We start from the raw sequence: 26,056 nt of genomic DNA on the forward strand, positions 1-26,056 counted from the left end.
TATTTGTCTTTTTGGTATCTCTACAACATTCATCCAATACCACATTTCAAATGAATTTGCTTTTTTTCTTTCCAGTTTTCTTCACTGTGCAATTTTCACATTCATATATGTATGGTAACTAGCTGGAAACCTGTACTTTGCTACAGTATTTAGCTACCTTTAATTCAGTTGTAATACTGAATTCTAAGTGATCTCCAGCCCTCACCTGGGGATGACCTTAAATTCTCAACACCTGTTGTTTATAAGTGCATTATGGTCAATTTCCTATTGCCGTCATTTGTCTGTAGAATGTAGGAGCGCTGGTCTCCATTATGAATTGTTTTAGTAATTTCCGAAGGTATTTACAAGTATTACCTGTATTGTATTTTCAGAAACTGTAATGTTTATGTATTAGCGATTTTTAACTTCTGTCTATGCAGCTCGTTGAAGCCTCACGTGAAACAGGGCATTTAGCGCATCCCTGTTGTGTCTTATTGCCTTGCTGCATTCCGTCCAGATATTGGCTAACAGAGAAGAATTGGAGCATTGGACTCTCTGACCGATTTTGCACACAGTTTACCCCGTGGTCACGTTCCTGTTCTCTGCGCAGCATCCGTCGGATTTCCCACTATCTGCTCTGTAGTTACAGGAAGTTCCGCGGCTTTTGAGTAGGAAATGTAAACTGGGTTTTAGCGGTTTACGTTTGCTACGCAAAAGCCGTGACACTTCCAGAGTTATCTGTAACTCTGGCACAGATAGTGGGAAATCCAACGGACGCTGCGCAGAGAACAGGAACGTGACCGCGTGGCAAGCTGTGTGCGAAATCGGTATCTGTTTTCATGGCATTGCACACTACTTCCCGACTCCAATTTCAAGGAACACACTGTCAGATATCAATATAGGAATGGTTGTTTCGGGAGTAGTTTTTCTTTATACTGTGATACACTGTATTTTCTATGAATAATTTGCTATATAAATAATTGAATTTCTAAGTATTTGAGGTTGATTTAACATGAATACCTGTGTGGCTTTCTCCTCCTGTTCACCTGTGGATTGGCAACAATGATTCCCAAGAAGAAATGGCTGGTTTGGAGGGTAGAGTATGACAGGTATAACATTGTACCTGTCTGAGGTCCCATCCCTCCTCAAATCCCACCCTCTCCAGGCTCCACCCCTCAAATCTCCAAGAATTTCCCACCCAGGAGTTGACAGCCCTATCTCCTTCCCTGTAACAGTAGCAGCAGTAGCAGTGCTATTACACAGGTCCAGGGCTTTGGGCTGGGTGTTGATGAATCTGTCAGGACACCTGTTCAATTGTCTGTAGTCCCATTAACTGATTTTTACCTCAGAACACAGAGCTCTGCAGCCACACAGCACAGCTTTACCCCTTAAGGAAAACAAATTTTACCCCTTTTCACCCCCTTAGGGGTCGAATTTCTAAAAATCCCTTCAGAGTGTGCATTTATGTCATAGAAGGAATGCACTCCCCAAATTTTGGGTTTCTAGGTCCAGGGGTTTGGGCTGGGCATTGATGAGTCAGTCAGGACATTTGCTTTTATATATATAGATGAGGAATACTGTGGTATGAATTATCTTGACCTTGGTCACCAATGATACATCCTTGCACTTAAGGGTCTTTTCTACCTCCTTCATGGCTGCCATTCCCACAAATTTCTTTCTGATTTCTAGGTAGCAGTCTCCTTTGTCATTAATGATGGAGCCAAGGAATGGAAAATCTTTAATCATTTCAGTTTCTTCATCATCCGCCTTTTAAATTGCGTAATTCCTCAGTTGTCATTACTTTTGTCTTTTTGGTGTTCAGATGTAATCCTGCTTTGCCCTTTCTGCTTTAACCAGTATCAATATGGTGTCATCTGAAAATTTCAAGTTGTTAATATTCCTTCCATCTAAATCTAATCCAGTTTTCCTCACAAAATGTTCTGCATATACATTGAAGAGATAGGGAGATAAAAGACATCCTCATCTGACAATTTTGTCAAGCAGAAACCGAGATGTTAGATCTAGTGGATGCTTAAGATCATTGAATGCTATCTTAATCTGTATTGAAACTAGCACCAAATTGTTCTTAAACTGTTTTAATGCTTATTAATGTAAATGTTTTATTGTATGCCACATGTTGTGGCATAAATGATTTAGAGTTGGGAGTGAGCAGTGAAGTGGCCAAGTTTGCGGATGACACTAAATTGTTCAGGGTGGTGAGAACCAGAGAGGATTGTGAGGAACTCCAAAGGGATCTGTTGAGGCTGGGTGAGTGGGCGTCAACATGGCAGATGTGGTTCAATGTGGCCAAGTGCAAAGTAATACACATTGGGGCCAAGAATCCCAGCTACAAATACAAGTTGATGGGGTGTGAACTGGCAGAGACTGACCAAGAGAGAGATCTTGGGGTTGTGGTAGATAACTCACTGAAAATGTCAAGACAGTGTGCGTTTGCAATAAAAAAGGCCAACGCCATGCTGGGAATTATTAGGAAGGGAATTGAAAACAAATCAGCCAGTATCATAATGCCCCTGTATAAATCGATGGTGCGGTCTCATTTGGAGTACTGTGTGCAGTTCTGGTTGCCGCACCTCAAAAAAGGATATTATAGCATTGGAGAAAGTCCAGAAAAGGGCAACTAGAATGATTAAAGGGCTGGAACACTTTCCCTATGAAGAAAGGTTGAAACGCTTGGGACTCTTTAGCTTGGAGAAACATTGCCTGCGGGGTGACATGATAGAGGTTTACAAGAAAATGCATGGGATGGAGAAAGTAGAGAAAGAAGTACTTTTCTCCCTTTCTCACAATACAAGAACTCATGGGCATTCGATGAAATTGCTGAGCAGACAGGTTAAAACGGATAAAAGGAAGTACTTCTTCACCCAAAGGGTGATTAACATGTGGAATTCACTGCCACAGAAGGTGGTGGCGGCCACAAGCATAGCCACCTTCAAGAGGGGTTTGGATAAAAATATGGAGCAGAGGTCCATCAGTGGCTATTAGCCACAGTGTGTGTGTGTGTGTATATATATATAACAATTTTGCTACTGTGTGACACAGAGTGTTGGACAGGATGGGCCATTGGCCTGATCTAACATGGCTTGTCTTATATTCTTATGTTGTGAGCCGCCCTGAGCCTGCTTCAACGGGGGGTGGGGGCGGGATATAAATCCAATTAAATAAATAAATAAATTTTGTCTCCATATTCTGTCCTAAAAGTAGCCTCTTGTCCAGAGTATTGATTGCACATCAGAACTATCAGATGCTGTGGAACATCCTATTTCAGCCATAGCTTTTCATGATCCACATAGTCAAAAGGTTTGCTGGAGTCTGTGAAACACAAGGTGATTTCCTTCTGACTGGTCACCATGCCTGTGGGTTATGGAAGTTTCTCTGCTTTTTACATGTAGCATGGCGTTGAAGAAACAGCAGATGAATGCAGAAAGCTGGGTGCTGTCGTGCATACGTACGTGGTGAATTGTCAGAAGAGGGAGGAAATCTACAGAACTGCAGATGAGGTAGGATGTCATTTTCACAGATCTAGACCCTTTCCCTTTCTCAGGCACCATAGAAGATGCCATGGCTCAGTGGTAGAACATTCAGAAGGTTCCAGGTTCAATCTATAGTATCTCCATTGAAAGGATCAGGTAGGATGTGATGTGAAGGACCTCTGCCTGAGTCTGAGACATTGGAAAGCAGCTACCAGTCAGTGTAGACTATATTGATATTGATAGGTCGGTGGTCTCTATTGAACTCCTTCATTCATTGCTTTTCAGAGGTGTCCCACTTTCAGCTCTGTGCATGTGTACTTAGCATTGATCCCCACAGAATGCAATGGCAATCCCCAAATAAGTATGGAATCCTATGAAATCAGTGGGCTTAGTTACACCAGAGTAACTTTACATAGGACTGCCCCATGTTGTGTGAACGTGTAGAGATCCCAGCTCAAACCTTTCAGGGTAAGGCTGCAAATATCTTTGAAGCAGAAATGTAAGTGCTTGGACAAAGAGAATCATGGTAATAGGTGCATAAAATTAACCTTACTGAATCCGCCCAATGGTTCACTCAGGGGTGGAATTCTAGCAGGAGCTCATTTGCATATTAGGCCACACACCCCTGATGTAGCTAATCCTCCAAGAATTTACAAGGCTCTTTTTTGTCAGCTCTTGGAGGATTGGCTACATCAGGGGTGTGCGGCTAAGGCGCTCCTGCTAGAATTCCACCCCTAGATTCACTGAGTCCCAGCATCCTGTTTCCCACAGTAGCCAGCTAATGCCCATAGAAGGCCAAACAGCAGGGCACACAGGCCGGAGCCCTCCTTTGTTGATGCCCTCATAAACTGGCATTCAGAAGTACAGTGGCTCAGCCTCAGACCATGGAGATTCTGTTTAGACTTGATCATCATTGATGATCAGACATCTTATTAGAGCTGACATTCTCAGAAGAAGGAACCAAGGTTCTCATTATAGTGACATTCTTAGTAAATTAGGATTAGAGTCCTAAAGTTATAGGTCTAAAGCTATCTAGAGAACTGGTGTTCTGCACAGGCAATTTCATTTCAGAGTGTTTTTGGAGGTGACGTAGGGTTCCCAACTCCAGGTGGGCCTTGGAAATCTCTTAGAATTACAACTAATCTCGAGACAACAGAGATCAGTTCCCCTCAGGGTTGCCAAGTCCCACCACTGCTCTGGCGGGGGACTCCTCTATCACATGCACTTTGTGTGCGCAGCATGATGACATCACTTGGAAGTGACATCATCACGCCAGGCACATTGCTCCGCAGATGCTCTAGGATTCACAGTAAAACTCTATACCACAAATCCTAGAGCATCCCCACTTCCGGGAGATGTCATGGTGCAGAGCACTCTGTGGGAGGCAGAGATACCCCCAGCAGCCTGCTTTGTGCTGGGGGATCCCCCACCCCCGGTGGGAGTTTGGCAGCCCTAGTTCCCTTGGAGAAAACAGCTGCTTTAGGGAGTGGTCTCCATGGCAGCATACCCTGCTGAGATCCCTTCCCCAGATCTCCAGGAATTTTCCAGCCTAGTGTCGGTAAGCTGAGGTAGGTTTTCTTCAGACAGTCACAAAACATGGAAGACAACTATGTTGAATTGTTGGTGGGTGAGCTGTTCAATACAGCCATGACCTGTAGTGAGGGATAGGATACTGGGAATGAGGAGGGAGGTTAAGAAGAGATTTAAACCAATTCCATCAGACTATGTATTTATTTGACTCGGAGGTGGCTGGACGTGACTCTCTGGGGTTCGGGGAGTGGGTCTCCAGTTCCAGCTGCTTGAGATGCTATAACTGGAAGGGCTGGGAATTGAACCTGGGACCTTGTGTGTATATCATCTACCCCAATCTGAAGTTGTAGTTTCGAATGATATAACCTGGGGTTTTTGGCCACTGTGTGACACAGAGTGTTGGACTGGAGGGGCCACTGGCCGGATCCAACATGGCTTCTCTTAGGTTCTTATGCCCTGATGGCACCTGGGTTTTTTGGCCACTGTGTGACACAGAGTGTTGGACTGGAGGGGCTACTGGCCTGATCCAACATGGCTTCTCTTATGTTCTTATGTTCTTAACCTCTTTGTAGCCTCATGATTGAAAAACAAGACAGCATTCTAATCAACTAGCAACATCAACTAATCAACATGTTTATCTCCATAGGTGTAATGTCAATTATTGACATCTGGCAGCACACAGCATAGTTCACTGCCAGTACTACCTCTATATTGTGCCACTGTTGTTGTTTATTTGCTGAGAGCAGAGTCTACAGGCAGATAGGGCAGAGACAGAAGACTTTCCCATCTCAAATTGGCAGCCAAAGGGCACTTGTCCCTCCAGGATTTCTGTCTCCATGCACATTCTGTTCCCACATTCTGCATCCAAACCACAAAAGCCATCTTTTACTGGTGGTACACTCATGAACACTCTTGGTAGCCAAGTCAGTAGCCAGGGATACGAAGACCTCTTCCTAAGTAACTATACGTTCCACTGTTTATATTGTTTTATTTTTGAGCTCCCTTGTGACAGAAAGGTTTCAGAGCCCCTGACAATTTAAGCAGTCACCCTACATCAGGATGCCCAAAGTCGCTTAACGTAAGAGCCACATAGAATAAACATCAGATGTTTGAGAGCTGCAAGACATGAGCATCAGATGTTTGAGAGCCACAAGGAAGGAAGGAAGGAAGGAAGGAAGGAAGGAAGGAAGGAAGGAAGGAAGGAAGGAAGGAAGGAAGGAAGGCAGGCAAATAGATGGAGGGGAGGCAGGGGAAAGAAGTGGATAGAAAGCAACTTTAACTTTAAATGTATTCTCCAAGCTGTCAGCTGGCTTGGCTTGGAGAAGTGATTTAAAGAGAGAAATGCCCTCTCCAAGCCATCTGATGGGGTGGGGGGGCTTTGAGAGCCACATAATCAGTGTTCCCTCTAAGCTGAGTTAGCATGAACTAGCTCACAGATTTTTAGCCTCCAGCTCACACATTTTTGGCTTAGCTCAGGAAGGAGGACCATAGAGCACAATAATTTATGCAGTAGCTCACAGCAACAATGCCAGTAGCTCACAGCAACAATGCCAGTAGTTCACAACTTTAATACCAGTAGCTCACAAAGAAGAATTTTTGTTCACAAGACTCTGCAGCTTAGAGGGAACATTGCACACAATATGTGTGAAAGGGCCACATGTGGCTCCTGAGCCACAGTTTGGCCACCCCTGCCTTACACCCTTGTTTCTCTCAAGGAGCCTGTCTGATAGGTATCTCTTTTTGCTCCAGGTAATAACTCTGCCTCCAGCTGAGATCTGTCACACAAGCAATAATGTCTAAAGGTTTATGAAGCTGAGGCAAAACTAAGACCTTTTTCACAGTACTGTGTTACCTCATATTAGCTGCAAGTTGCGAAGCTTTGAATTAGCTTCACTTGCTTCACACCAGGGCTTCTTTCTCATTGCCCAACCCACTGATTGAATTCCACAGTCTATTTGAATGAGGGCAAAGCCGCCTACCCTCATGCAGCGAGTCTGCGACATGACCTATTTTTCCTCCCCACCACCATTTGGGGTCATCAGCCTGCCATATGTGCTGACCCCACTTACTGCCCTCCTCTGTCTCATTTAGAAGTTGCATATTTTTGCTGCAATTTCCCCATCATAGATTGTGTCTCTGTGTGTGTGTTTATGTATGTGGACATTGGTGCTTCGAGGAATCCAAACCGAATGTTTGGTTGTCATGAGCATGAAAGTGTCGCCTGGGAATCTCTCTTTTCAATAAGGCAAAATGAGGCAGAATAAGCATTTTTGAACAGATCTTTGGCAGGCAGACTCTCCATCCTACCCCGAACATGCTAAATCCTACTGCAAACATTGCAGGAGCGACCTAAAATCGTGGATTGTCAGCCACATTTTAAAATGCATTTTTTTGGAGGAATGCAGGCTGCTGAGCAGGCTATAATGGCCAAAATTGGATTCAAATGCAAAAAAAGTTTTAAAAAACCACCCTACCAGCATCCCACCTAGGATTCTATCATACAACCTTGTGGTTACTAGGTAGGCACTTTAAGCTAACATGTGTGGTCACAGCACTATCTGCAGGGCCGGATTAACAATTAGGCCACATAGGCACTGGCCTATGGGCCCCCATGCCTTTAGGGGCCCTGGGCCAGCTTCTCCCCCGGTTTTCCCCCTGCTTGCAGCCCTCCTAGCCTGCACACGCAGCCAGAAACTGAGCTGCTCTTTGCCTGACTTGCCTGGTGCGGCTGATGCTGGTGTCATCACCAAGTTTGCCTGTCTCTGCCTCTCCCCTGCAGCTTCATCAAAGAGGCTTTTGAGAAGGTGCCTTCAGGCTGCAGTGGGGACCGTAGGCAGTGGGGCAGGTGCTCCAACTCTGAGATAATTTGCAAGGGGGCCCCTGAGATTGTGACTGCCTAGGGGCCTCCACAGGGTTTAATCCAGCCCTGACTATCTGCTATAGTGAACAGCAGAAAAGCCCTTAGCAGGGGCAGCCAAATTTGCTTAATGTAAGAGCCACATAGAATAAACGTCAGATGTTTGAGAGAGGGAAGGAAGGAAACAAGGAAGGAAGGAAGATGGGGAAGGGGAGAGAGGTGGGAAAAAACAACTTTAACTTTAAATGCATTTTTCAAGCTGCCAATTGGCTTGGCTTGGATAAGTGATTTAAAGACACAAATGCCTCCTCTAAACTGGCCGATGGAGTGGTGGAAGCTTTGAAAGCCACACAATATGTGTGAAAGAGCCACTGCAGTTTGGCCACCCCTGCCTTAGTATCAGAAACAATGAGCTAATAATCCAGAAACTGTTCCACAATAAAGTGAGCTTGGTGGGTGGAAATTGCAAATGTGGAGGGGAGGGGAGGGCATACCAAGGGCTGAAAAACACAGGATGAACAAAAATTTCCCCTCTAGGTTGGTGCAGGTTGAATGCTGGGATTTGAAAAACTTCCCAGAAACAGAGGATTACGATGCTGGATGCTGCACGACAAGAGAGGGCTTTTGCACCTGGGGAGGGCTAATTCATTTGCAGAGACCAGGGAAAGTGGAGGATGAATAGAAGTCCAGGCTCAGGGAAACGTGACGCCTGCAGAATTAGTCTAAGTTGTTATTAGAATGGTTGGCATATAAAGACTCATTGGTGACATAATGTTGATTAATTTACAGTTTAAGGCAAAGGATTATAAGGGTAAAGGAGAAAATGTTAGCAAAAGTCATATTTTGCAACAAGAATGGGATTGGATTTGGGATAAGATCTCCAGGAATGTAATAATGGTGCATAAGAAGCAAAGCTTTGATAACCTTCATTTGAAATGGTATTTGACACACTCTTAAGGTTAAAGCGTCTTTGTAATTTTTAATTAATTTATGTGTGTGTGTATGAAGAACACTGCAAGAGAGAGAGAGAAGAGGAAGCTGCTTCAATTTAAGCACCTTTGATTGCTGAAACATTTCCCCATTGAGATGCAATTTTTTTAAAAAAACCCACACCAGCCTGCCCTTTCTGGGTGGTTAGGTTGTGCCAGAAGTCACCAATGGAGAAATATGTAGTCCAGATTACAGAGCAGAGGCTTTGTTGCAAACAAATTTCACTTCTCTCCCCTCATCCCCCCCCCCCCCCCCCAAATCCAGTTTTATTAGGAACAGGGGAGAAACGGCAGAAGGTATGAGTAGGGTTGCCAAGTCCAATTCAAGAAATATCTGGGGACTTTGGGGGTGGAGCCAGGAGACTTTGGGGGTGGAGCCAGGAGACATTAGGGGTGGAGCCAAGATCAAGGCTGTGACAAGCATCGTTGAACTTCAAAGGGAGTTCTGGCCATCACATTTAAAGGGACGGCACACCTTTTCAATTCCTTCCTTCCAAAGGAAATAATGGATAGGGGCACCTTCTTTTGGGGCTCATAGAATTGGACCCCCTGGTCCAATCTTTTTGAAACTTGGGGGGTATTTTGGGGAGTGGCACTAGATGCTATACTGAAAATTTGGTGCCTCTACCCCAAAAAACAGCCCCCCCCCCAGAGCCCCAGATACCCGCTGATCAATTCTCCATGATTTTCTATGGGAATAAGTCTCCATAGGGAATAACAGAGTTCCCAGCAGACATTTCGCTTTCTGACGACCCTGAAGCGGGAGGAGGGTCTCTAAACAGGGGGATCCACTGCCCCCACCTGGGGATTGGCAACCCTAGGTATGAGATGTTTTCAAAATTGTGTGAACACCTGGCCTGTGGCCACAGGGAAGCCTGTGGAGGCCCTGCCTCCAGTTTCCTGACAGGGTGCCCCTGACCTTCCCTCTCTCCCCCCACCACTCGGGAGGCAGCAGCAGGGGAGAGGTAGGGCTGTTTAAATCATGCAGGATGGGCAGCAGGAGCCAGTGCTGGCCTCCCACACAATTGAGAGCCAGTTTGGTGTAGTGGTTAAGTGTGCAGACTCTTATCTGGGAGAACCAGGTTTGATTCCCCACTCCTCCATTTGCACCTGCTGGAAAGGCCTTGGGTCAGCCATAGCTCTCGCAGAGTTGTCCTTGAAAGAGCAGCTTCTGTCAGAGCTCTCTCAGCACCACCCACCTCACAAGATGTCTGTTGTCAGGAAGAAGATAAAGGAGATTGTGAGCCGCTCTGAGACTCTGAGATTTGGAGTGAAGGGCGGGGTGTAAATCCAATATCATCTTCTTTTAAGGAGGGAAGGAGTAGGAGGGAAGGGAAGAACAGATGCTCTGTTGTATACCCTGGTCCCAGCAGCAGTAGGAGGCAGCAGGGGAAGCAGGGGGAGGGGGCCACTAAGTGCCCCAGACTATTTATGCCCCCTGACCTTTGAAATCCTGGCTATGGGCCTGGTGAACACAAGAAAAAAACACATTTACATCAGGTAAAGCAAGTGGATATTTAGAGTAATGTGAACCCTGCCCCCCCCCCCCCCCGGCTGTCACCATCACATTGAGATAAATTGTCAGTATCCCTGTAACAAGAAAGAGTTGAATCTTAATTCTGTCTGAATTTTCAGTCCCTATGGATTTTTTTAATTTTATAGGTGAAAAAAGACATTGGAGATATCAGTATCTTGATTAATAATGCTGGAGTGATAGCTACAGGACATTTTCTTTCAGTCCCAGATGAACAGATCCAGAGCATAATTGACGTTAATCTTCTTGCTCACTACTGGGTAAGTATGTAACGCAAAGCTTTCCCTGTATTGTAAGAATTACTAATGCCATGTTATAATCATACATATTATATGTAGGATATGCCAAATGTGACTTTATAAATTTGATATTTCTTTCCATATTGATATTTTTATTTTATATAAACAATACAAACATTGAAAAAAGATAAGATAGAAATACTACAATGTTTCATTTATATACGACAGTCATATTTGATCAACAAGAGCATATATATCAATAAATAAAAAACCCATCATTTATAATAATCAATACTGTCTAATAAATTGTAACTAACAACATTTTTGCATCTATAAAATCAGTGAACAGATCTTACTTTGTTAGGTACAAATATATATATATATAAGTAATTTGTATATATTTTTGTTTTGATCTGATCTATTTTCTATTACTCTTTCATTCCAAACATTTCTAACCTTTCTGACATTAGGTCATTGTAAACATAAACATTATGGATATGTTGCTCAGTGCTGTCTCTTAATCATTCTGGACTTTATCATTTTATTCTTATTTTAATCTTTAAAGCTTTCCACCCTGATTTTGATCAATATATTTTTAAAAATGGATTCAGTTTTCTTGAAATTCTGAAACTGGTCTGTTGTGCAAATAAGATGTTAGCTTTGCGGTTGTCATATAATCAGTTTATTTTTCCAGTCAACCAATTCTGGGCATATTCATCAGGAAGTTAACTTTTAATATCTTTTGTATTTCTTCATGAATCTTTATCCAATTTGTTTTGTTTTGTCACAGTCACAATATGATAGAATGTTGGATCTGTACTTTTGTATTTCCAATGCCTGGCATTGTAGCTTTTGTTAGTTTTTGCCATTTCTTTAGGTATGATGTACCATTTAAAGAACATTTTATACTAGTTCTCCCATAGCATTTTAAAATTTGATATTACTTTCAATTTAGTATTAACACAAGAATATGATATCCATTTTGACCCTCACCTAATTATGCTATCTTTTCAGCTCAGTCCTAAACAGAGTTATACTTATCTAATTGCACTCACTCCAATCAGTTAAGAAGGATGTAATTCTCTTTGGAATAGTGCTGTTTTCTTTTATCAGTTTGCCTAGCATATAATTCTTCTGTCACCATACTGTTAGGGTAGATTTCGTCAGGTATTTCTATACAACAGATGATTCACTTGTTTTGATCCAGAACACCCTTGTCTTCTTTGGTGGCCCATGGTATTTGTAAAACACCACATTCCAAATGAATCAACTTTCTTCCTGTCTGCTTTCTTCATTGGCCAACTTTCACACCCACGCACCATAATCCTTACATTTGAGGACTGTTTCTAGTTCCTTCATGGCTGCTCTTCCCAGTTTGGTGTAGTGCGTGGAGTCAGAACAGTGTTTGATTCCCCACTCCTTCACATGCACCTGCTGATGTGATCTTGAGTCAGCCACAAGTTCTCTCAGGGCCGTTCTGCTCAAGAGCAGTTTCTATTAGAGCTCTCTCAGCCCCACATACTTCACAGGGTGTCTGTTGTGGGGAGGGGAAGGGAAAGGAGATTGTTAACCACTCTGAGACTTCTTCGGGTAGTGAAAGGCAGGATATAAATCTAATCTCTTCTTCTTCTGGAAGCACCTGCTAGCATGGCCTTGGGTCAGCCATAGCTCTGGCAGAGGTCCTTTAAAGGGCAGCTGCTGTGAGAGCCCTCTCCAGCCCCACCCACCTCACAGGGTGTCTGTTGTGGGGGAGGAAGGTAAAGGAGATTGTGAGCCGCTCTGAGACTCTTCGGAGTGGAGGACGGGATATAAATCCAATATCTTCTTCTTCAACCTCCTCTGATTTCTTGGTTGCAGTCTCCCTTTTGGTTGAGGATGGAGCCAAGGAATTTCTTCACTGTCGACCTCAGTAGTCATTACTTGTATCTTCTTGATGCTAAACTGTAATCCTGCTTTGCACTTTCTGCTTTAACCATAATTGTTTCAAGTCATCACTATGTTCTGCCAGTAATATGGTGTCATCTGCATATCTCAAATTGTTAATGTCCATTCTGTCACTTTTCACTTCAACTTCACCTAAATTGAATCCAGTTTTCCTTACGAAACAATCCACATATAGAGTGAAGAGACTGTGAGATAAAAATAATCCTCATCTGGCAACTTTGTCAAGTGGAAACCATTCTGTTTCTCCATATTCTGTCCTAACAGTAGCCTCTCATTCAGAGTATAGATTGCACATCAAAACAACCAGATGTTCTGTTCTGTTCTGTTCTGTTCTGTTCTGTTCTGTTCTGTTCTGTTCTGTTCTGTTCTATTCTATTCTATTCTATTCTATTCTATTCTATTCTATTCTATTCTTCCATTGTCTGAGGAAGTATGCATGCATATGAAATAAAACTTTATGCATTCTGAATAAAACTTCGTTGGTCTTAAAAGGTGCTACTGGACTCCTACTTTGTTCTATTGCTTCAGACCAACATGGCTGCCCACCTGGATCTAAAACAAACAAATGATTGGGAACAGACCCATTTCTGATTGAAAACTTCCTCGAATTTGGCTTCTAACATTTGCTTCTTCGTTTTACTTTTAATTGTTTTCAAGACAGTGAAAGCATTCTTGCCAGCAATGATGGAAATGAACCACGGCCATATCGTCACAATTGCTTCGCTTGCTGGTTCTGTAGGTGTACCGTTCATGGTGACTTATGCGTATGTATTACCTGATTGTCATACACTCTGGCAACAAATTCAGACTCAGTAGGTTGTATCCCACAGATCTGTTCCTCTGTGGGGGGCCTCCCCATACAGCAAAGTGCCATTCCCTGATCCATGAATAGTCTTCTGCTTGTGGCGTTGCTGTTATCAGGATACTGCCATAGGATCCAGTCTAGTGTGGGGTGATATTATCAGTTATAAGATAAGGATGGGCAATCACAGTCCTTCAACACTGAACTCTGACAATCACTATTCCCGTGTAATCCCTGTGCCTTCCAAGGGTAGCTTATTAGAATTTTGTTACTGTGATTTGCCACAGTAACAAAATTCAGACACCTCCTCTATCCATAGCTGAGTTACAGGGGGACAAACAGATGTAGTGTGCTTGGACTGTAAGGCACCATTCAGCGGCCCAAATGCCATCTCACACACTGCAGTTAGGGATGCCAGCCTTCCAGGCTTTCTAAATACCATGAGGTCCCAATCCAGAACAGACCCACAGTGTGGTGTTCTTCCCCCCCACCCATGTCTTTTCAAGTGCCAAAAGAGCCACAAGAGATGGGACAGGAATGAGTGGGGGAGGAATGGAAGGCACACTCACCAAGCCCCCCTCTTTGTGATGCTGTTTTCCAAATGTTGTTAATCACAGGGAGGCAGCGTACACCCAGATATTTCTTCCAGACAGAGCCAGTATTCACAGGTGGAAGGCAGGGCCAGTACGCTAATGCCCACCTGTCCTCTCTGTACATTCATTCAGCATGCCAAGGGACTGTGTACAGGGCTAGGGTGAGCTGCTGAGACACTTAGAGGAAGAGCTTTGCCGAAGACTCTGTGGCAGTTGGTTCCAGGGCAGAAGGGGATAAAACTGTGGACTTAAATGTGGCTCCCATGGGTGCCACAGTACCCACCTTCTCCCCCAAAATGTGTATTCCCCAAAGCAAAGTTTCAGCTTTGGCTTTTCTCCACTAGGTGGGATTTCAGACCAGGCCAGAAGGTGCACTTTTTTGTCTGTAGCAGGCCTGTGTCTACAGGGGGGCCTCTGGGGTCCTGCCCCCTGACTTCTTGAGGAGGCCTCCAACTCAGGGCCCCTGAGCCAGCCCTGCCTCTCTCTCCCCTCTAGCTCAGCTGAGCAGGATGGGCGGGTGCAGGGCTTTTTTTTGTAGCAGGAACTCGTTTGCATATTAGGCCACACACCCCTGATGCAGCCAATAATCCTGGAGCTTACAGTAGGCCCTGTAATAAGAGCCCTGTAAGCTCTTGGGGGATTGGTTGCATCGGGGTGTGTGGCCTAATATGCAAAGGAGTTCCTGCTACAAAAATAAAGCCCTGGGCGGGTGAAAGGCAGCAGCTCTCTATGCTTCTTGCAGCTGGCCGGCTGCCAGAAGTGGGAAGACCCAGCCTGCCAGTCCTGTCTTTTTAGGTCAGGGGGCTTTTTAAAAATTTGAGTGCCCCTGAATTTTAAAAAGCCCCCTGACCTAAGAAAAATCCTGGGTACACCCCAGACTGTGTAGAAACAGGTTCCTCTACTATAGCGGGCACTCAGCCTAGAACCTCCCAACATGTTGATTGATCAGAGCTCTGTGATGACCATTTTGTGGTGGTACTATCAGTTCTCAAAATTCCCAGCGTGGCCACAGCTTACACAGTGACCAAGAATTAATATTTCCTTAAGCAATTTCTCACTTTCCTTCTCTCCTATCCCCCCGCTCCCCAGCTCATCCAAACATGCCATTGTTGGATTTCATCTCTCTCTGACAGAAGAACTATATTTTTTGGGAAAGGATGGAATCAAGACGACATGTCTCTGTCCGTTTTTTATTAACACTGGCTTTGTGAAGGATTTACTTCCCAAGTAAGTACAGCAGAGAGGTCTAAAAATCTCATTGCTAACACTAGCTCATAGCCTTCCATAAAGTTCTCCTAGCATTTCCATTTGTGAAAGGTGAAGCACTGCATTCTCACTGATCCTCCTCTTCCACTGCAATCCCCACTTGGCCCCCTATGCTGCTGCTGAGGGTCTGCCTACCCCACTGGAAAAAAAATGTAGGGAGCTCAGCAGTAGGAGAGGGAAGGCAGAGAAGTCTCGCTCTGAGAAATTGGCAAATGTTTGGATACACAAGACTATCAGGGTGTCTCTCTCTCTCTCGGCTTATCAGGGTGTGCTAAAAAGGTAAAGGCGGTCCCCTGTGCAAGTACCGAGTTGTTACCAACCCATGGGGTGACATCACATCAGGACATTTTTTTGGCAGACTTTTTAATGGGGTGGTTTGCCAGTCATCTGTACTTTACCTCTGGCAAGCTGGGTACTCATTCTACCAACCTCAGAAGTATGGAAGGCTGAGTCAACTGTGAGCCGACTACCTGAACCCAGCTTCTGCCAGGATTGAACTCAGGTTGTGAGCAGAGCTGTACTGCAGCTTACCACTCTGCACCATGGGGCTCCTATTCAGGGTGGACTAGCATATTTGGCACCTGGAGTAGATAATTTTTAACACTTCCCCTTTCCTCTTTTTCTTTTGCTGTCAAATCACAGCAGACGTATGGCAACCCCATAGGGTTTTCAAGGCAAGAGATGTTCAGAGGTGGTTTCACCATTGCCTGCTTCCACATTAGGCCTGCTTCTGAGATTGAATGAGATCAGGCTAGGCTGGGGCAATACAGGTGAGGGCCCCTCCACTATACAACAAAATCATTTTCAGTAATAATCATGAAATAAAACAAATAATAACAATGGCCAGAAAATGGATTCAGGTGGGTAGATATGTTGGTCTGAAGCAGCAGAACAAGGTTGGGTCTTAAAAAGCAGGACCGGATCTACATGGTTTTTGAGGGGGGGGGGCAACATTAAAAAATGGTGCCCCCTTATGGGGCCATTCTACCTTATGGGCCCATAGAATAGAATGGACTCCATACCCAATTTGACACCCCCCCCTCCAAGTGTCACCTGGGGCAAGCACCCCCCTCTGCCCCCCCCCCCTAGATCCAACCCTGTTAAAAAGTGCCCTGGACCCCAACTTTATGGCCAGAAAAGAAATGCAGACAGTGGAAAAAATATTTTATTTAACTTTGTATATATAATCATGCCACTAAAAAAAAAAAATCAAATTCCAACATGCTAGTCCACCGTGAGAGCCAGTGTGGTGTAGTGCTTAAAGTGTTGGGCTAGGTCCTGGGAAATCCGTGTTTAAATCCCCACTCTGTGCCATAGAAGCTTGCTGGGTGAACTTGGGCCAGTCACGTGACTCTCAGCCTAGCCCTGACCCGGATAGTGCCAGGACAGCCTAATCTCATCAGATCTCAGAAGCTAAGCAAGGCAAAGTGGAGGCAGGCAATGGCAAACCACCTCTGACCATCTCTTGCCTTGAAAACCCTACAGGGTTACCTTAAGTCAGCCGTGACTTGTCAGCAAAAAAAAAAAAAAAATTCATCACAGCACTCGTGATCTGAGCTGGCACTTGGGAGGGCTTTTGTTCTCCATTTAGAAGCCCAAGAGATGACTGTCTCAAACATCTACAAGTCATTTTTGAGAGCTAGGAATCCGCCTTTATTCTAACTTTTACTAACACTAGCCAAAGCATCACAAAATGGTGCTCACAAACATCACCACACTGGATGTTAAGAAACTCACTACCCCCCTAAAGAAGATGCCCCCATCCTCCATTTTTTCAAAAGGACTAAAGTCAAACCAGAGAATCTTTGCAGTAGAAACTGAAGGGGGGGGCATATTTGCAAGGCCAGTGGAACCAGGGCGATGTGCAGAGTACCCAGCAGTACCAGCATAATTCCCGGGTGCCCAGCGACCCCAGTGCTACTGTGGCTCAGCAGTTCCACCCATTAATATCCATAGCATAGGTTTTAATTCATCCCAAATATCAGAACTTTAGGCATGTGAGAGCTTGTGTGTATATATTAGAAACATACAGGTGTATATACTGTATATAAATTGTTATTGTTATTTTCATTTAACTGCAGAACTATTCCTGTTTTAGAAACGGAGTATACTGTTAATAAACTGATGGAAGGAATACTGACTAATCAGAAAATGATTGTTCTTCCACTACCCGCAAAATTCTTAATGATAATGTTCAGGTGAGTGTCATGTTCTTTGTGGCCTCAGACTGGGGGTTTCCCCTATGGATTGACCAGGAGGGGTCACCCTACCATGCTCATCCTTGGGCACACTTTTCTGTTCTTTTCTTTTTACACAGTTTGCCCTGTTAGTCCCCATAAAAGAGCCCCTGGACCTCTGTGCCCCTAGTCCCTTAGTGCCATCCCCCCTTGGCAACATGGTTCTCTTGGAGCCAACTTGGCCCTTCCTGACTGCTGAGTGCTTTGTCTTCTCTCTGTGTAACTTCTGCTGCTCTGGCCATTGTCCCCCTGGCCCCACAGACTCCTCTGCAGTGTCTTTCTCTTGCCTCCATGCTAGTCAGTTCCAGGCCTGTTTGTGCAGCCTTTGTTCTCCAGCTTTCTTCTTCAGCCTCCCTTGTCACTGCTGGGGGGGGGGTTCCTTTCCCAGCCCCCCCCCCCCCAGCTTCTTCTTTAAAACCCGTGGCTGGCTGCCTTGTCCCTGCCCTCCTGCTGGCATCGGTGTGTCGGGTTCAGCCTGACAAAGTGGCATTTTAGGGATGCCAACCCCTGGGTGGGAACTGGAGATCCCCTGGAATTACAGCTCCTCTCCAGGCTACAGAAATCGGTTTCCCTAGGGAGGGAAATGCTTTGGTGAGTGGACTCTATGGGATTGCACCCCATGAAGATCTCTGGCCTTCCTGGGTTCCATTCCCAAATCTCCAGGAGTTTCCCAGTCTGGATCTGACAACCTAAGCCCACCCCCCGTCCCCTGCTAGTGGCTGGGAGGGGGGGAGGACCTTGCAACCCTATGTCAGATCTAGCCCCTGTAACAAATGAGTTTGACACCTCTGTTCTAGAGTTTCCCCAGCTCTTCTTTGATGTATCTCAAATCTGTTTTTCTTCAAAATTTTGAGAAAGACTGCAGTAAAGCCTGAATAGCTGTCCTGTAGGTGGCAGGCAAAGACTTGACAAAATTAGTGGCAGGGGATGAGCTTTTGGGAGTCACTGCTCACTTTCTCAGATACCAGAAGCCTTGCTGGGAAAAGCCACACTTGGCTCTGCCCACTTTCTAAAAGCACCTGGTGGGGACCAGGGAAGATGTCAGCAGGCATCATGGCACTAGAGTTGCCAGGCCCCTTCTGGAAGTCAGGTATCCCCTGTCCCTGGGCCCCATCCCCTGCTGCCAATCAGCTGGTTGGTGGGAGGGACTTACCAGGAGCAGGAGGGAGGCCCAAGCTACATGACCGGCAGCATGACAACGTCACTGTGGCGTGTATTGGGAGTAACAGACAACCAAACACTGTGGTATGCTGGCTAGCATATTGTAAACTTTTATCAAAAATCTTATAAAGCTATTTATCACATAAGAAGGAAGTGCAATGTTACAAAAGAGTCCATCCGATGAGTACCCAGTTTAGACTCATTTCATCAAATTCTTTCTCAAAGATGTTCCTGTCCATGTCAAGGTTATCAGCCTCTTGTTGTATTAGAGAGTCAGTTTGGTGTAGTGGTTAAGTGTGCGGACTCTTATTTGCGAAAACTGGGTTTGATTCCCCACTCCTCCACTTGCAGCTACTGGAATGGCCTTGGGTCAGCCATAGCTCTGGCAGAGGTTGTCCTCGAAAGGGCAGCTGCTATGAGAGCTCTCTCAGCCCCACCCACCTCACAGGGTGTCTCTTGTGGGGTTAGAAGATAAAGGAGATTATAAGCCGCTCTGAGACTCTGATTCACAGAGAACAGTGGGGTATAAATCTGCAGTCTTTTTCTTCTTCAGCGCATGTATTAGGAGCAAGTCAGTCATTAACTTCTTCTTTAAACAGATGCAAAAGCCTTCTGCATTTGACTAATAAATGCTCTCTGCAACCTCTGTATTTCTTTCAAACCTCTTTATTTCTTTCCAAATTAACACCCTGGAATAAACTCTGTATTGGAAGTGATATCACCACATTGGTGATGTTCAGGTGACACTCTGGTATTGGGTCAAAACTCTATGGTAGAAGCCATTTTTTACCATAGAGTTTTTGGCCAAATGTCCCAGCATATCACTTCCAGTACATGCAGGAAATGATGTGGCCATATCACTGGCAATGTAACTTGGGCCTCCCTCCCACTTCTGATAAGTCTTCCTTCATCCCCTCCAGTTGCCAGGAGAGACCCACCCAGTAATCCTACACAGCACCCCCAGGCACCATGTTGGAGACTCCTGATCTACCTTTCTTTAATCTTAACAAATGTCAGGTGGCTACTATTGTAAGCAGCCTTGAACCACAAGGAAAGGCTGGATATAACTCTTATAATAAATTATTTAAAAAATTATCAGTCAGCTCCAGGGTTTCAGAGTTGTTGGAATAATTAAGGCCAAAAGTCTGGCTCATTCAGAAAAGCCCCAAATGTAAATATTCATATATATAGGAACTTTTGTATGATGGCTTGCTTATCTGTGCTTATAGGGGCCTCAAAGCTAAGGAATGTAGTTGCCTTGGAGCCGAAAGGTAAAAAATTCAGAATGCAGGGGAGACGGGAGGTTTTATGCTTTGAGCATGTGTATCTAGCTAGGTAGATAGTAAGAGGCACAGAAACTTAGACTTAGCCAGTTAGTAGAAATGAGGTAATGCAGCAGTACGTGTCTATGCTTTCACATAAAGAAGGAAAAGGGGAGGGGGGCTGTTGCTTTTGCGCTTGGGAGTAGCTCTAGATTGTGAATCTTGCGTCGTGGCCGGTTTGGCCACAGGAGCAGAGAAGGAAAAGGGGAGGGGGGAAATGCTTTTAAAAACAGCAGCTTATGCTGAGAAGACAGAGAGAGAGAGAGTTCAGCCTGAAGTCTCTTTCTTTCCCATTTGCAAATGCACCTTATCTTTTTACAAATAAACCTTGGATTTTTGAGCAAAGAAGTCTCTGCCTGGTAATTGTTGGGGTTCAAAGGCTGATGGCCCCAAAACCGGTTAGCAGAGTCAAACTGACTATAGCTTCTCTGTTTGTCCTTTTATGACTTAAAAAAAATATTTTAATGGCTCTCAAAGCAGGGTGAAAAGGATTCTAAAAAATGAATACATTCAGTGACACTGTAACTTTTCCCTCTTTTTTACATCTTTCTTCCAGGTTTCTGCCAGAACGTGTTCACAGATTGTTTATAGAAATGGAAAGGGAGTGGATTGGTAACTACAGAGATAGATATATGAAAGGAGTAAGTAAATTAGCTGATGGTTAGCAGCCGTGTTTGTGGAATGGAGCCAGCTGCTGACAATGGGAATCAGGTCTGAGAAAGGCAAAGTGTGTGTGTTTGGAGACATTTGGAAGATCCTGACTTTCAGAACACAGAATTTTTGAGCTAGAAGGATCTTAAAAAGCCCATGTTTCATTCACACAACATATTCTTATGCTTTGCTTAGCGCTGATTTGCTATGACTGTTAAATAATCCCAAACAAGTAATCATACTTCTGAACCTGTGATTGTAGGTATCACCTGCTTTCAGTCCATTATCTCATATCTTGCAATTCACCTTCTGTATTGTTTAGGTGATCTGCAGTTTGTCTTGTTCACTGATTTCTATCATCCCAGTCCTATTGCATTGTTCGCCGATTGTGTTACGCTGTTTTCCTGCACTGTTTTTATCCTGTCATTGGCCTTGAATCTGGTTGAGAAAGATGGACAATAAGCAAAGTTAAAATAAAATGAAGCTAAGTAGGGTCAGCCCTGGCTAGTATTTCAAAGGGAGACCACTAAGGAATTCCAGGGTCACAATGCAGAGGAAGGCAATGGCAAACCTCCTGCCTTGAAAAACCCTTCAGGGCCTCATAAGTTGGCTGTGACTTGATGGCACTTTACACACAAACACACATACACACACAAACAAACACTGTAATCCTATACATAGTTACATTGGTAAAAGCCTACTTAAATCAATGGGTTTATATGGACTAACTTTGCATAAGACTATAGTACCAGATGCTGCAACAAGAAGTAGATTTTTGCAAGGGCTGGAGCTACAATACAGTTGAGAGTGGGAGAAGCAACAGAAAAGAGCAAGAGTCCAGTAGCACCTTAAAGACTAGCAAAATTTGTGGCAGGGGATGAGTACCTGAAGAAGTGAGCAGTGACTGATGAAAGCTCACACCCTACACCAAATTTTGTTAGTCTTTAAGATGCTACTGGACTCTTGCTCTTTTCTACTGCTAAAAACCCTCTCTGGGTCTATGTGTGCTTACAAGTGTGTTGTGTGTCCGTGTGCATGAAAAGCATGTTCCTCTTCGTCTTCTGTGCAGTCCCACATTGGGGACTGTGCACGTGCAAGCCTGCCACAGCAGATCTTCTAGCTTAGAATCCTTAGGGATGTCCACATGCCCATTAGAACTGTTGTAAATGTCTCCCTCCCCACAGTCACACAGTCCAATGGCACAGCACCCCTTTCTCCCTCAGTTCCTTTTTGGCTGCGACAAAATAAGGTTGACTTCTCCCATTCAGAATACCTTGTATCAGTTAAAATTAACAAACTTTTCCTAAAGAGGACTCTTTAAAGGTATGAAAAGGGGTACATCATTTTAGCTAATTTCAAAAGCCAACCTGTGATAATGGAGTTCAATGAACACCGCAGACTCCTCTATGTACCTGTTACAAGCTTCTTTTGTTGCCAGTAAACCATTATATATTAATTCACTGAACATTGGTTTCTCAGAAAATGCATCCATCTGGGATTATAAAGATGACATATTTCTCAGGAAAACAAGACCATTAAGAGCAATATATAAACAAAGACGATAGCTGTTTCCTGTACGTATAAAGAAGAGCTCCAATAAAACAGGGTATCATAAATTGTTAAAAGCACAGGAAAGGAAGGTTGTCCGGGAATGCTCAGTGGGTGGCGGGTGGGGAAAAGGACTTGTTTCTCATAAATGAAATTTAACAAGCTGTCGACAATGGGATTCACATTGCCCTGCACACTGCCAGAGAAGAAATGCTTCTCATATATGCTAGGTCCTTTATAACAAGCAATAAAAGATCTCCTAGAAAATAAGGGCTCAGAAACGGTGCAGATCAATATTACCCTTGAACAGTATCACTTACCTCCTGTTTGTATGTGGGGTAGAAGAGTCTAATCAATATTAATGACTTTGTGTGTGTACAGGAACCAGATTCACTGATCAGAAAAAAGAAAGAAGGTCGTATTTTGTGCCTGTAGACTTCCCTCTGTCCTGGTTTGTATAAATAGCAGAGAAAATTCAGCAGATGGTGCTCTTTCTCTAATACTGCATATAGAAATGATTGCTTCCTTCTGGCAGTGGAAACTGAAGGTTTTTCTGCCCAGCAAGTCAACCAATGTGAAGAATAATGTCCAGCTGGTTTATAACATCTGCCCAGGCAATTCAGGGTATCAGTGCTGCCAATCTCCAGGTGGTGTCTGGAGTTCTGGAATTACAGCTGGTCTACAGACTGCAGAGATCCGTTCCCCTGAAAGACATGGCAGTTTTGGAGGGTGTACCTAAATGCTGTCCCAACTTGGAAATCTCCAGTATTTCTGGAACCAGAGTTGGCAATATCAGGATCCTCTCAACTGCAGTTATGAGAGTGAGGATGAGACTGTGAAACTGACGACCCTCTCTCTACCTCCCCTCAGTTCACATCCTTGGATTGAATTCCCCATCCAGCCTGAACTATCATTAAGCAATGCATTAGCACCAGTGTTCTGGGTTTTCCTTAGGTGGAATTGTTAATCCATAGCAAGTTCAAACCTGATTGAGTCTCTGTTTTTATGTAGGCACAACAGCATGGTGGCCCCTTGTCTCTGATGCTTTATATAGAGTTGCCAACTTCCTGGAGATTTGGGGGTGGAGCCTGCGGAGGATGGAGTTTGAAGAGAGGAGGGATCTCAGCAGGGTACAATGTAGGGTTGCCAAGTCCCTCCACCGCTGTGCAACACTCTAGGATTCATGGTAAAAACTCTATGGATTCATGGTAAACACTCTAGGATTCATGGTAAAAACTCTATGTGAATCCTAGAGCATCCCCAACATGATGCGTCCGGTGCAATGACATCACTTCTGGGTTATGTCATCAAGCAAGGCACATCGCGCAATGATGGGGCCCTTTGGGGGCAGGGATCCCTCCAGCGGCCTGCTTCTTGTTGGTAGGTTGGGGCCCCCCAAACCAGGGGATCCCCCACCCCCAGCAGGAGCTTGGCAGCCCTTGTACAATAGACCCAACCTCCAAAGCAGCCACTTTCTCCAGTGGAACTGATCTCTTTAGTTTGGAGACCAATTGCAATTCCAAGAGATCTCCAGACCCCATTTAGTGCTATCCCACAGTGCTGTGCGAAATAGCTGAATAACGCCACCACATTGGCAAGCTTGGTTCTGTGGGGCTTTCCTGTTGTAAGACATACAGCAAGCCAAGAGTGCATTCTGTCCAGCTACCAGGAGGGGGAGGGCCGAGTACATTCCACTCCAGTGTTTTCCACACAGGGAAAGACTGTGGTTTCTCTGTTGCTGCTGCAACTGCTCATACAGCACAGTAGCAAAAGGGCTTGCATAGCTGCCCTGCCCCATTCACCCAGCAGCTGCTATGACTACCATCACCAGGGCCTTTTCAGGTTGCTGAGGGTTTTTAATTGGCAACTGAGTCTCTTTAAAACAATATATGTTTCAGATTCACTGACTTCCCAGCTTTCGTTTTTTAAAAGCCTGTAGCTTCTTTTGTTGCAGAGATATGCTTTCTCCCTTCTATCTCTGCAGTGAAAGGAGCAAGAGCAGCGGTGGCCAAACTGCATGGCTTTTGAAGCCCCACTGCCCTGTCCACTGACGGAGAAGGATTTATCTCTTTAAATCAGAGAATGCATTTAGAGTTAAAGTTGCTTTCTTTCCACATTCCCCTCCCCATCTATTCCCTCCCTCCCTCCCTCCCTCCCTCCCTCCCTTCCTTCCTTCCTTCCTTCCTTCCTTCCTTCCTTCCTGTCTTGTGGCTCTCAAACATCTGACATTCATGTTTTGCAGCTCTCAAACATCAAACTTATTCTGTGCCGCTTTTAGATTAAGCAAGTTCAGCCACCCCTGAGCTACAGTTTCTTACTTAAAAAAAAATGAATCCTAGGAATTCAGAGAACATGAGACACAGATTGTTATGACATTCAGCTGCTGATTTTAAAAAGCCCTCTGGTGGCAGGAGCAGCTATTGGCCACTGCAGGGATGCAGCAGGAAAACAACTGCTATAGAGTTGGGTCCAGGCAGGAACAAGAAAATCCAAACTTTCCCACCCACGTGGGTTTTGCTGCAGACTTTCCCAAAACATTGCAGCATAGAGGTTTGAGAAAGATAAAAGACATGCACAAACATTGCATCCCAACAGCACCAAACCTGTGCAGAAAAGGTTTGTAAGAAAGACAGAAAGTAGAGTGACAGTACAATCCCAGGCAGGGTTATGCAAGTTTTAAGCCCACGGAAAGCAGTGAGCTTAGACCTGCATAGGATTGCAGTGTAGATGTTGTTACCAAAAACAAAGCAATGTGCCCTTGTTTCTGAGAGGCCAAGTATATGGTAGAGGAATAAAGCAAAAGTAAAGTTGAAAAGATCAGAGTTGGAAGAGACTTCCAGGATTATCTAGTCCGAACCCCTGCATAATGCAGGAAATTCACAAATATCTTCCCCCACATACATCCAGTGAAGTGATGTGTTGTGAGCCGCCCTGAGCCTGCTTCGCTGGGGAGGGCGGGATATAAATAAAATTTATTATTATTATTATTACCCTGCTCCATGACCAGAAGATGGCAAAAAACCCCTCCAAGACCCCAGGCCAAACTGGCCTGCAGAAAAATTGCTTTCTGACCCCAAAGTGGCAAACAGCATTTCCTTGGGTGTGTTAGAAAAGGCCACGAGAACTAAGCACTGATGCAACCTGCCCTGCCCTCCTTCTCCTGATCTGCCTAAATTCACAGAATCAACATTGCTAGCAGATGGCCATCCAGACTCTGTTTGAAAACCTCCAAACGAGAGTCCGCCATCTCCCCAAGCAAGTACATCCTGTGGACAGAGACTGCAAATACAGATTAAAATTGAGGGTGGCAGAACTAATATATGTAGTATTTACTAATATCTCTAATCTCTAATATCATGGAACTAATATATGTTGGCCCAGAAGTCAACAAATGGTCTCTGAAGAACAGAAGCCCACACTGTTCCGGATCTCCTTTGGGAAGAGATATGTGCAGGGCCTGGGTCGCTACTGGCAAGCTACTGAGGCTGCAAACTCTGGCTTGTTGGGTTCCCCAGGATTGCCAGCTGTGGGCTGGGAAATTCCTGGAAGTTTGGAGGTAGAGCTTGGGTAGTGTAGGGTGGGGTTTGGGGAAGAGAAGGAACTCAGCAGGGATGTGATGCCATAGATTTCACCCACCAAAAGCAGACACTTTCACTAGGGGAACTCTGGAGATCAGACACCTGGAGATCTTGTGCTATTGCAACTGACCTCCAGACAAGCAAGATCAGTTCCCCTAGAGAAAATAATAGTAAACTACTGGTGCTGATGTATACAGCGAGAAAATCCACAGAAATAATCACCGGTAAACAATAGCACCTTCACACATCCAGTGTGTATATGCGTTCTATTTAGTGCAATATAATAAAATTGACAACAAATACATCTAAGCTGGAACACAGTGCTTTTCTCTCCC

The 26,056-nt window shown here is 44.6% G+C and overlaps 1 protein-coding gene across 1 annotated transcript in view; it reads left to right on the forward strand.

Annotated features, from left to right (window-relative positions):
* Positions 1-22,051, forward strand: part of LOC132577349 (17-beta-hydroxysteroid dehydrogenase 13-like) — a 33,271-nt gene extending 11,220 nt beyond the window's left edge. The window contains exons 2-7 of the mRNA XM_060247080.1: positions 3,390-3,497; positions 10,509-10,640; positions 13,221-13,327; positions 15,048-15,185; positions 17,306-17,422; positions 20,501-22,051. Coding sequence (XP_060103063.1) covers positions 3,390-3,497; positions 10,509-10,640; positions 13,221-13,327; positions 15,048-15,185; positions 17,306-17,422; positions 20,501-20,609 — 711 coding nt within the window. The 3' untranslated portion in view covers positions 20,610-22,051. The remainder of the gene's footprint in view (positions 1-3,389; positions 3,498-10,508; positions 10,641-13,220; positions 13,328-15,047; positions 15,186-17,305; positions 17,423-20,500) is intronic.
* Positions 22,052-26,056: the final 4,005 nt, after the last annotated feature.

Source organism: Heteronotia binoei, chromosome 9 (genome assembly GCF_032191835.1).
Source record: "Heteronotia binoei isolate CCM8104 ecotype False Entrance Well chromosome 9, APGP_CSIRO_Hbin_v1, whole genome shotgun sequence".
Taxonomy (NCBI): Eukaryota; Metazoa; Chordata; class Lepidosauria; order Squamata; family Gekkonidae; genus Heteronotia; species Heteronotia binoei.